We start from the raw sequence: 12,901 nt of genomic DNA on the forward strand, positions 1-12,901 counted from the left end.
AGCTGCAGGGGGGATCTGTGCATGACAGCTTAGGTCATTCCTTGACAGCAACTGCTGGGGGTGGTAGAGCCGAGCATTGTAATATAGGACATCGAGGCACCTTACAACTCTAGCAGCAACCTTAGTGGTAGGGGACCTTTGCCAGTATCTGCAGTGATCTCAAAGTATCCTCATGACCTCCAGAGCATCAATGAAATGTCACCCATCATCCTACCCTCTTCTTTGCAGATACACCTATGTGTCATAAGTGTGTGTATCAGCAATATATCTTTCTTTAGCAAGTGTTACTCAGTATTTTATGACCTGAGTATGACACAGCTTCTTTCTTTTATATCTAAACAGCTAAAGGCCTTCCAATGCGCAGCCTGTTCATCAGACTAATAGTGAGTACCACATACCACCCCCACCATATTCCACCAGATCCCTTTTCCCAAGTTATTTGCTGGCATTTCTATACAACTTGCCCATGAAGATCTTGAATTCAAGTCAGCTTGTATCCATATGAATTTGATGGTTTTATTTCCAGTCAATTGGTTATCAGTACAACATACTGCTTACATTGTACAGAAACAGCCAAAATGTGAATTGTATAGAAAACAATATAGCATTTACAGCTACTTTAAAGCCCAGAGAGTAAGACCTGATGAAATTATCACGTTTTGAATACTTTGTTGTCGATTTTCAGGTAATTTCTTCTAATCCCCACTGGGATGTCGAAAGGGGAACCTCGGTGTTGGCACTTCTCGAGCACCTGATTCCTGCAAACTACCCATTTCTAGTGGGACTCGCAAAAATGAAGATTCCCCCCCTGATAGCATATTTAGAAGGTAAGACACCAAAGCATGAGCCAGTGAGCACACAAATTAAACAAGCACTAATGGCATTTAAACAAGCATTGGCAAAGCCAATAATTCTGGTGTTCGCTGCTAGCTTTTAGGCTTTGTCACGCTTGTGTTTTGTAACGGTTTTTGTAAAACTTTTATTGTGGGAGGAGACGTCAGGTACTAACCAAGATAAAAAAACATATTTTCTAAAGCATAAAATATTGTTTTAGTCTTGAAAAGTCCACATTCCCATAGTAGTCCCAGGAACTAATGAAAAATACTTTGGGTGTGAATATACTCCTTGTGTAAAAGTAGAATGTCATCACTCAGTGAAGTTAGCCTAGGGCTGATTGGCCCATTGTGAATGCTGTGGAGGACAGAAGAGAATGTTTTGATATGACACAAGAGATCCACATATGAGGAGGTCTGTATAAGTAAGCAACAAACAAAAAATAGAAAGAAATACACACAGTCATTTTTTGTAGCCGGCTGCTGCCATACTCCAAACCACATAGAAAGAAGCTTCATGCAAGTTCTGGGTTCCTTCCTCATGTTGAGAGCGTTGGTTTGCTGAAAATCAGTTAGTGACAAAGCTTCTGCAATGAAGTGCTTCAGCTGTCAGACGCAAGCTTGATCACATAAAGAAGCGGTATCTTGAATCCATGTTTTAAAGTGCACATTTGCTCAAAGATTCCATGAACATAGAAAAAATACTTCTCCAATATATCCAAGGCCATCATGATTATTAAACCTCTCAGATCCGCAACAGGTCTTATATTTCAATTGTGACTTATTTTAACAATGTAATATCACCACTTCTTCAAAATTATTGAGCTTGAAAAAAGATCACAGGTGGCTTCAATACAAAACACATTTATTAACACCAAACGTTGTCTCTACTTTTATATTAGAAGCAGGTATTAGTCAGGGTACATGGGAGGGTAGATTAGCATACTTGGGCATAACATTGTTTGTATGAAGAGTAAGGCTGAACAGGGTATTTCCAGAACTTAGCAGCTGTGACCTCAAAGGATCAACCACCAGCTCTAACTTTTTTAAATCTAGGGATTTTTATCAGTTTTGCCCCAGAGGAGCGTAATGCTCTAGCAGGAACATACCACTCAAATTTGCATTGCAAGGAGATAGAACCCATTCCATGCAAGCCTTAAATACCAGGCAGAGCGATTTAAACTGGATTCTTTCTTTCACTGGCAGCCAGTTCATCTCCGCCAAGGCCAAGGAGGCAGAGGACCGTCGAGAAATGCCTAGTGCTAGTTTAGCTGCAGTTGACTGTAACCTCTGCATCCTAGCAAGTAAAAATTTGGTGACTCAAGGAGGAGGGCATTGCAGTAATCAACTCTGCTAAGTACCGTGCTCAGAACTATCAAAGAGCGCGCCAGAGGGGGCAGCAGAGGTAGGATCTTCTGAAGAGAGCGGATAATAGCCAGACAGCAACCTACTACTTTCGTCACATGCGCCTCCAAGGTAAGATTACAGTCAAATGTCAACCCTAAGTTGCGGACTGACTTCACAGGCTGAACCAGGACACTGGTTCAACCATTAGTTGCAGTTACTTTATTTATTTATACGGAAACACATGAGTCGGTTGAGACAGAAACACAGAGAGAGAAAAAAAAAAAAAAAAAAACAACAACAGTGACAGAGGAAAACAATTTGTTTTGATCCAGTACATCTCCAACAGTTGACATTTTGCAGCAAAACAGAAAAAAACGACATTATAAATGAGCACAATTATATACGTGACACACTTAATTAAATCCACCAGGAAATTATACAAAATCAAGATAAGTCCCCCCCATTTACATCTCGAGATAGTTTGTAACCAACCCCCAAATCTGTTCCCCAATCTTCTTTCTACGGGAGCTCTTTAAGGCATAGAGACTATGTTCCATATTGTGTATTGAAAAAAAGCGAGCCCGCCAGGCTTCAAAAGCGGGCGGTTCTTGTTGCAACCATGCAGATGCAATACATAGCCTGTACACTGCAGTTACTAAAAAAAAAAGTTTAGCATGTTTCTTCAAGATACTAGTATTCTCTGTGCCCATTTCAACACCCAGTAATATCTGTGTTACTGTTAATTGTATCGGGCTACCGACTATTGCCGAGACACATTTTTCTATCCGAGACAACACGGGAGCTAACACAGTACATGTACAAAATATATGGACATCATCCGCTGAGATAAACCCACACCGAAAGCATTTACCTATAGCATCACCCGACCATTTAGACACCTTATCTGGGGTATAATATAAATTATAAATTGATTTAAAATGTTGAGCCACCAACTTTGCTGACAAGAATAAATCTTTAGCCATAAATAATGAAGTTTCTATTTGGATGTCCTGTCTGCCTAGTTTTGCACACCATTTAATATTCTGTTGCTCAAGATCATTTTCTTTAGTATCTAACAAATGTTTATATAGTACTCCAATTCTTACCCCTTTCATAATGTCTTCAATTAAAGAATCCGGTTTGAAGTTACCTCCCAAATCCATTAAATAATTACGAATCTGTAAGTATTTAGCGAAATGGTCTCTAGGGAGAGAATATTGTTCTCGTAATTGTTCAAAAGATTTACAATAACTAGCATCATACAAGTCCCCCACCACTCTAATACCTTTCTCCCTCCAATTAAGTACAATTCTATCCCAGATATCTAAGGGTAGGAAAAACGACGAAAGAAATGGGGTATACCAGGTTATTTTCCCAAGGCCCAGTAGCCTCCGAACTATATGCCAGACCTTATATACAGCTGTCATTGTCTTAAAACGTGTACGTTTGTAGTAGCTTTGTTCAAGATACTTAAATAAACAATTCTTGACTTTTACCCCCAGCAGCATTTGATAAATCGATGGAGAATCTGCAGGTCTTGCAGGATCTTTGCCAGTTAGTAAAATTCCCATTCCTTGCAACATACACGCATAATAATAAAGTGTGAAATCTGGAACCGACCAACCTCCCACCTTTCTTGGGAGAATCATGAAGCGCCTAGTCCTTCTAGCCTTCCCTCCAGACCATATAAAACGCATACAAACTGTCTGCAGTTGTTCCAAACTGGTCTTCGGGACTTCTAGGGGTATACATCGGAAAAAATATAGAATTTGAGGCAGAATCAGCATTTTTAATAAATTGCAACGACCTACTAATGAAAGATGTAAACATTCTGCCTGATCTAGTTTTTTCTTAGAACTAACTAGGAGCTGATCCAATTAGTTTTAACTAAGGCAGTTATACTAGCCCGCAGTGTGACTCCCAAATATACCACCTCCTGACATAGTCTAGCATCAGTGTAGTTTGATATATTTATACTGAGTAACTGGGTTTTTGCTGTGTTTAATTTGTATCCGGATGATTTACCAAATTCTAGGGCCAGATGTTCTATAGCCTGCATTGCCATGATGGGTTTGGACGTGACCACTGCTACATCGTCAGCATATGCTAGCACCTTAGCGTGATATATATGTACTTTTAATGGAGTAATGTTAGCATTGGAATCCAGCATTCTTAAGAAAGGCTCAATGTATAGAGCAAATAGTAAGGGGGAGCAGGGACACCCCTGTCTGGTCCCCCTACCTATTTGCACTGCTGCTGATTCCAGGCCCATGGCTTTAATCCGGGCTACCAGTTGCTGATACAGAACCTGTATTGATTTGATGAATTCAGGACCAAAACCACGACTCTTCAAGTTATCCCACAAAAAAGACCAAGCCACACGGTCAAAAGCCTTTTCGGCATCCAATAAAATTAAGCAAAGGGGTTCCCTAGTTACCTTAGCATAATCAAGTAGTGTTATCACTCTTCTAACATGATTAGTTGTACCACGTTGTGGAATAAATCCATGTTGTATTTTGGAAACAAGACCCGAAATACCCGAAATAACCCCAGAAAGCCTGTTTGCTAAAATCTTAGAATAAATTTTACCGTCTACATTTAGTAGCGATATAGGGCGATATGACCCCGGTAAGTTACCATTAGTTGCAGTTAAAAGAGATGTTTTAAATGTTGCATAACTGAATTCTACTATGTGAGAATTTCAAAGTGAGGGAGAGAGTTGGTGATATTACGTTGGTAGTAATGAATTGATATGTATAACTTTCTGATGGATACATCTGCCAGTGGATTTCTCACCTTGTGAATATCCCCCTGCACCAGCAACGTCATAGGAGCACGGCATCGCGCGCGACTCCGACTGACGTCACTGACTCCTTATTAGGCCTACGTCGGCGTGATGACATCAGTTCCCTTTTTTCCGCGTCGTCGACGCTAATAGTTTCGGGGAATCTCTATAGCTGTTGGTAACTTTGTTACTGTTTTCTTTGTCTTTTTGATTCTTTGTCTCGTCGAAGATGTCGGCTAAGAAGACCGGGTTCAAGCCTGTGGGGTGTGCGGCAAAATAATGTTGATAACGGAACCACACGAGGAATCTATCTGGTGCCTTAGTTCGGACCACGATGTCAAAGGCTGTTCTTGGTGCAAGAAAATTAACCTGAAGGCTCTTCGAGGGAGGGAAGCTAAACTTCTGGTGGAAAGTTGAAAGAAAAAAGGAGAAGAGGACTTCGAGATCGCGTTAAAAAAAGGCGAGGTCGAAGTCGAGGTCGAGGTCAAGATCCCGCGCAGAGTCGCCTTCGAGGTCGTCTTCCGAACATGCTTCGAAGTCAAGGAAGAAGCATAAAAAGCGAAGACAGGGTTCTCGACATCACTCCGGTAAGGATTCGGACTCGAGACCGAAGTCACCGAAGAGGAGACATGGAAAAGGAGATGAAGTGTCTCCTTCTCCAGAGGCCTTGGATCCAGAAGGTGAGGCTTCACCTTTAGAGTCACCGGTTCATTCTCTGGCTCCGGTTTCGAATCCATCTCCGGCGCCGTCTCCGGCTCGAGAGGAAGAAGAGGCTCCAATGCCTGAGGGTTCGAAAACTCCGACCCATCCACCTGTAGAGGAAGAGGTGAATCCGGAGCCTCCAAGGGATCGGCCTGGGGGTCCGTACCCTCCCTTCCCAGCTCCAGGTCAGGACCCTACTTCGTTTTTAAATGCGATGTATGGAGTCTATTCTAGAGCCATGTACCCCTCTGGTGCACCTTCGGGTCCCATGGGTCCTCTAGCTTATAATTTAGGAGTTCCTCACTCCTATGCTCCGGCTCCTTTTATGCCTTTCATGCCGCCACTGACTCCGGCTTGGCATTTCCCGGCGCCGCCGAGTTCGTCGACGCCGAAGACTTTGATGCCGATGCCATTGTCGCCGGCTCCGATTCGACCTCGAGAGCAGAGACCTGTGTTTCCGGATTCGATCTCGACGCCGGCACCGGCTCCGTCGGAGTCGTTCACGGATCCGACGGCGTGGCGCTTAAAAGAGAGGTCCAGAAGGGATGCTCAGCGTCTAATAGAGGAGCAAAGATATAGAGAGGCTGAGGCTGAAGTAGAAGAAGGTGAGCTTCAGGAGGACTGTTTTGATGATTTGAGGGAAGCCAGTGGTTTGGAGCTTTCCCCTGAATGGGAACAGTCATCTGTGTCTGATGCCCCTTCAAAGGACGTTACACCTTACCACATGGTTATTAAGAAGGCTGCGGATCTTCTATACTTAACCTTGCCTACAGTTGAGCATAAATCTAATCTCTTGACTGAGGTCCTCCATTCTCCAAGTTCAATTGTGGAACCATTACTTCCTTTTAATGAAGCTCTAACTGAGCCTAAAATGGAAGTGTGGAACATACCTCTAACAGTTCCTGCAGTGGCTAAAGGTGTTGCGAGGAGGTATAGAGTTGCACCTGGGGAACCTGAATTTTTAACATCTCACCCTTTGCCTGAAAGTCTGGTTGTTCAGGCAATTTACTCGAAAAAGGCTGTTGGTGCATTCCCTGAAGTACCTGGGGATAAGGAGTTCAAGAAACAGGATCAGACTGCCAAGAAAGTCTTCTCCTCAGCAAGTATGGCCTTAAAATCGACCAATGCCGCTTGCCTTTTGGGGAGATATATACATGCCCTGATGGACTCAGTACGGCAGTTGGCACCTAAAATTCCTGAGGACAGCAGGAAGGATTTTAATGAGGTGTTGGCCGATACCCAGACAGCTGCACGTCAAGTGATTCAGAGTGGGCTTGACACTGCTGATTCAGTTGCTCACATCATGGGAACTTCTGTTGCTTCTAGAAGGGCTGCCTGGCTGAAGTCGTCTGACTTTTCTGCAGATGTTCAGGCAGCATTGTTGGATTTGCCTTTTGATTGTGTTGGACTGTTTGGTAAGAAAGCTGATGCAGCTCCGGAAAGATTTAAGAACAGTAAGGCTACTGCCAGATCTTTGGGGCTGCAGACCAGAGGATCAACAACTAAAAGGTACAGAGGATTTGGACGTTCTTCCTTTCGTCCCTATCGTCAATCCCAACAGCAGCAGCAACAGCAGCAAAATCCACTGGATAAATCCTACAGGGGCAAACAAAGAGCTAGTCCTCAAGGACTCAAGCCTCCTCCTCCTCCTCTTCGTCCTCTTCTACCCACCCCCCTCCCACAGCAGCAAAGCAGCCCTAGATCCGCCAGTCAGGATCATGCGGGTCCTGTAGGGGGTCGGCTTACTCATTTTCTGCGAGATTGGGAATCGATTACATCAGATCTTTGGGTTCTCAATCTCGTAGAGAATGGATATGCTCTTCCCTTTCGGGAATTTCCCCCAAATTACCCTCCTTGCCAAGGTTTTTGCTCGGAGGACCACCTGCTTCTCCTGCAGGAAGAAGTCCTGGCACTATTGAAAAAAGGTGCGATAGAGGTGGTTCAGGAGCAGGAAAGGGATCAGGGATGCTACTCCCGGTATTTCTTGATTCCCAAGAAGGATGGCAGACTTCGTCCAATCCTGGATCTCAGGATCTTGAACTTTTATCTAAAACAGGATAAGTTCAAGATGCTCACCCTTGCGCAGGTTCTTCAGGTGCTGATGGAAGAAGACTGGATGGTGTCAATCGACTTGCAGGATGCGTATTTCCACATCCCTATTCTGTGGTCTCACAGGAAGTATCTCCATTTTACGGTAGGATCGCAGCATTACCAGTTTGCGGTTCTTCCGTTTGGTCTTACTACTGCACCTCGAGTCTTCACCAAGGTGATGGCTGTGGTGGCAGCACATCTCAGAAGGTCAGGGATACCAGTGTTTCCTTACCTGGACGATTGGCTAATCAAAGCAGAATCTCCAGAGAAGGTGCTCCATCATCTGCAAATGACAACTCAGTTGTTGTTCAGCTTGGGTTTTTTCGATAAATGTGCCCAAATCCAACCTGGTGCCCTCCAAGCATAACCTGTTCATAGGAACAGTACTGGACACAACTGTATGTTGAGCATTCCCTCCACCTCAAAGGATTTGCGACATACAGGAAATGATTCCTTTATTTCACAATGGAGCAGTCGTTCCAGTACTGAAGGTCCTTCGCCTGCTCGGTCTGATGGCTTCCTGTATTCTGTTGGTCAACCATGCACGCTGGCATATGAGGGCACTCCAGTGGTGCCTCCGCAGGCAGTGGTATCAACACAATGGGGACCTCAGGGAGTCAGTGAGGATCTCCAGAGAAACTGTAGCGGATCTGTCTTGGTGGAGTGTGGTGAGCAACCTGTCTCAAGGAAAGCCCTTTCATCTGCCTCCATAGGTGGCCACAGTAATAACGGATGCATCCACTCTAGGGTGGGGTGCTTATCTGAGGGATCTGGAGATCAAGGGTCTTTGATCTCCAGAGGAAAGGTTGCTTCACATCAACCTTCTAGAATTGCGGGCGATACGTCTGGCGCTCAAGGCCTTCCTCCCTTCCCTTCGCGGTCGGTCGGTCCACGTCCTCACGGACAACACGGCCGCGATGTGGTATGTCAACAACCAGGGAGGAGTGGGGTCGCAGTGTCTCTGCAGAGAGGCTCTGCGTCTATGGTCTATGGTCCTGCGTTCAGGACCATCAGATTTGTCTGATGGCAAATCATCTGGCCGGGGTGCTGAACGTGCGTGCGGACAGGCTCAGTCAGCAGTTCTCCGCCGACCACGAGTGGAGACGCCATCCAGAGGTAGTTCTTCATGTCTTTCGGGCATGGGGAACTCCTCAGGTGGATCTATTTGCCACTCACGAGAATGCTCACTGCCCGTCGTTCTGCAGACTCCAGTATCCGATGCAGGGAACGTTGGGGGATGCGTTTCAGTTGAGTTGGGGCTCACGACTCCTTTACGCTTTTCCTCCCATACCCTTGATTCCTCGGGTTCTGAGGAAGATATGTCAAGACCCGGCCCAAGTCATATTGATCGCCCTGGATTGGCCAAAAAGGGTGTGGTACACAGATCTTCTCCACTTCTCCTCGTGCCCGCCGCTTCGTCTCCCTCTCAGGGCAGACCTCCTCTCTCAGATGGAGGGGCAGGTTTTACACCCCCACCTCCAGACCTTACACCTTCATGCCTGGAGATTGAACGGGGCAACCTGGATTCCTTTTCTCTTCCACATGATGTGGTGGATGTCATCCTTTCAGCTAGGCGTGACTCCACCAAGTCAATTTATTCTTACAGATGGTCGAAATTTGTTACTTGGTGTGGAGAGAAATCTATTGACCCTTTGAAGGCTTGTTTATCCGATATTCTTCAATTTGCTCTTTTTCTAGCTCAGCAAGGGTTTGCTGTGGCTACAGTCAAAGGATATCTTTCGGCCTTGTCGGCATTTCTCTGTTTGCCGGATCAGCCGTCATTGTTTAAATCTCCTGTTGTTTTTAGTTTTTTAAAGGGCCTTACAAATAAATATCCTCCTACTCCTTTTATTGTGCCTCAATCTGACTTGAATCTGGTGCTTACATTTCTAATGGGTTCACCTTTCGAACCTTTACGTAATTGTCCCTGAAGGTTGTTGTCTTTTAAGACGGTTTTCCTAGTTGCAATTACCTCAGCAAGGAGGGTAAGTGAGCTTCAAGCTCTTAGCTCCAAACCCCCATATTTGACCATTCATGCTGAACGAATGGTTCTTAGGACCGGGGCTGCTTTTCTGCCTAAGGTGGTAACTCCTTTCCATCTAGGACAGTCTATTACCCTTCCTACCTTCTATCCTCCCCCTCACCCTTCCAAGGAGGAGGAGCGACTTCACCGTCTAGACCCTAAGAGGGCGGTGAGCTTTTATCTTGATAGAACAAAATACTATAGAGTGGATGATCAGCTCTTTGTGGGATTTGCTGGCAGCAGAAAAGGAAGAGATGTACACATTCGTACTCTCTCAAGAAGGATCATACTATGCATCAAGATCTGCTACGCACTTGCTGGTATGGAACCTCCAGAGGGTATAAGAGCTCACTCTACTAGAGCAAATTCTTCTACATCTGCTTTGTCTAGGGGTGTACCTGTAGAGGATATTTGTAGAGCGGCAACTTGGGCTTCCCTCCACACTTTCGCGAAGCATTACTGCTTAGATACCGAAGTGAGGAGGGATGGCCACTTTGCACGTTCTGTCCTCCAGGATTTTCTGGTATAGAAGAGTGGACACCCTCCTCCGGGAGTGGGGACTGCTGTGGGAATCTATTCACAAGGTGAGGAATCCACTGGCAGATGTATCCATCAGAAGAACAAGTTACTTACCTTCGGTAACGCTTTTTCTGGTGGATACAGTATCTGCCTGTGGATTCCTCACATGCCCACCCGCCTCCCCGTTGTCCACTTTTCTATATCTGAGTTTATGACAATGTTTAAATGCATTTATGTGTTTATATGGTGTTTTTCATATATTGTCTACACACTATGTGTGTATTTTTGGATATTGTGTACTGTGTACATTGTATATGTATATGCCTACTATCATTGGTCCGTCTGAGTGCCTCGACGGCACAGAAAAAAGGGCGGAACTGATGTCATCACGCCGACGTAGGCCTAATAAGGAGTCAGTGACGTCAGTCGGAGTCGCGTGCGATGCCGTTCTCCTATAACGTCGTCCACGCCGGCGTGCTACAAAAGAATTTTCCAAACGTTGCTGACGCAGGGGGATATTCACAAGGTGAGGAATACACAGGCACACTGTATCCACCAGAAAAACTGTTACCGAAGGTAAGTAACTTGTTCTTCTGATAGATACATCTGCCGTGTGGATTCCTCACCTTGTGAATATCCCCTTGACTCAGCAACATTCGGAAATTCTTTTTGGAGCTTCGCGCCGACGTGGACTTGGACGTCATAGAGACACGGCATCACACGCGACTCCGCTGACGTCACCGATGCCTACAATAGGCCCACGCCGGCGTGATGACATCAGTTCCCTTTTTTCCGCGTCGTCGACGCTAACGGTTTTGGGATACTCAGTAGCTTTTGGTAGCTCTGTTACTTTTTTTCCTCGTTTTCTTTGTTCTCTTGCCTCTTTATCTCCCTAGAATGTCGACAAAGAAGACTGGATTTAAGCCCTGCCGGGAGTGCGAGAAAATGATGTCCATTACGGACCCACACCAGGACTGTATTTGGTGTTTAAGCTCCGACCACGACGTGGATGGATGTTCGTCGTGCCAAAAAATGAACCCAAAGGCCCTGCGAGAGAGGGAGACCAAACTTCTTGTAGCGAAGCTGAAAGCCGATAAAGTAAGGAAGACTTCAAGATCCCGCTCGAGGAAATCGAGGTCGAGGTCAAAATCAAGATCAAGATCTCGAGAGGCATCGGCTTCGAAGTCCTCGTCGGATCATGCTTCGAGGTCTCATAAGAAGCACAAGAAAAGGAGGCATGAGTCTCGACGTCATTCGGGTGAGAAGTCGGGCTCGAAGTCGAGATCACCCAAGAAGGTTAGATCGAAGGTGATCCCACCGCAAGAGGCTTCGGATCGGGAAGGTGAGGCCTCGCCTTCGGAGTCACAAGTTCAATCTCCGACTCCGGTTTCCAATCCGACTCCGACGCCGTCTCCGGCTCAAGAAGAGGTGGAGGAAGTTCCTAATGAGGAAGAAGAATCGGCGCCTGTTGAAGAGCCGGATTCGAATCGGCCTCGAGATCAGCCTGAGGGTGATCATCTACCTTTTCCTGCACCAGGTCAGGATCCATCAGCGTTCCTGAACGCTATGTATGGCGTATTCTCGAGATCATGGTACCCCTCTGGTGCGCCTTCGGGTCCTATGGGTTCAATGGCATTTAATTTGGGTGTTCCACACTATTATGCCCCTGCACCTTTCATGCCGTATATGCCAGCCCCGACGCCGCTGTGGCAGTACCCGGCTCTGCCGAGGTCGACGCCGGCTCGACCAAAGTCGACGACTCCGGTACCGGCGTCGCCCGCTCCAAGCAGGTCTTTGGAGCATCCATCTAGGCCTTCGGATTCTGTACCGACGTCGGCTCCGGCTCCGTCGGAGTCAGTGGTGGATCCGACTGCGATCCGTGTAAAGGAGAGGTCCAGGAGGGAAGCACAACGCCTCCTGGAGGAACGGAGGTATTAGGAGTCTCACCCAGACTTGGAGGAAGGTGAACTGGATGAGGATTGTTTCGAAGAGCTGGCTGATGCTAGTGGCCTTGATTTTTCCCCTGAGTGGGAGTTGCCATCAGGTCCGGATACGCCTTCAAAGGATGTCCAGCCATATCACGTGGTAATGGGGAAGGTAGCAGGACTTTTAGGTTTGACATTACCAACTGTTGAGTTTAAGTCAAATCTGCTTACAGAAGTACTCCGTTCACCAAGCTCAGCTGTGGAGCCGTTACTCCCATTTAATGAGGCGTTAACTGAACCTATTATGGAGGTGTGGAAAAAGCCTTTTTCTGATCCTGCTGTCTCAAAAAGTGTGGCGAGGTGATATAGGGTGGCTCCCGAAGACCCTGCCTTTTTATCATATCACCCTTCTCCTGAAAGCCGGGTGATTCAGGCTGCGTGCTCTAAAAAGTCGGTTGGTACTTTTCCCCAAGTGCCTGGTGACAAGGAGGCCAAGAAGCAAGATCAAGTGGCCAAGAAAACTTTCTCCTCCGCAAGTATGGCGTTAAAGTCAACGAATGCCACTTGTCTCATGGGGAGGTATGTGCACGCACTTATGGACTCAATGCGTTTGTTGATTCCAAAGGTTCCAGAAGACTGCAGGGGTGACTTTGGAGAGGTGTTATCTGATACTCAA

The 12,901-nt window shown here is 46.1% G+C and overlaps 1 protein-coding gene across 1 annotated transcript in view; it reads left to right on the top strand.

Annotated features, from left to right (window-relative positions):
* Positions 1-12,901, top strand: part of LOC144783337 (maestro heat-like repeat-containing protein family member 2A) — a 204,267-nt gene that overhangs the window by 120,501 nt on the left and 70,865 nt on the right. Inside the window, exons 14-15 of the mRNA XM_078662362.1 lie at positions 343-383; positions 686-827. Coding sequence (XP_078518488.1) covers positions 343-383; positions 686-827 — 183 coding nt within the window. The remainder of the gene's footprint in view (positions 1-342; positions 384-685; positions 828-12,901) is intronic.

Source organism: Lissotriton helveticus, chromosome 9 (assembly GCF_964261635.1).
Source record: "Lissotriton helveticus chromosome 9, aLisHel1.1, whole genome shotgun sequence".
NCBI lineage: Eukaryota > Metazoa > Chordata > Amphibia > Caudata > Salamandridae > Lissotriton > Lissotriton helveticus.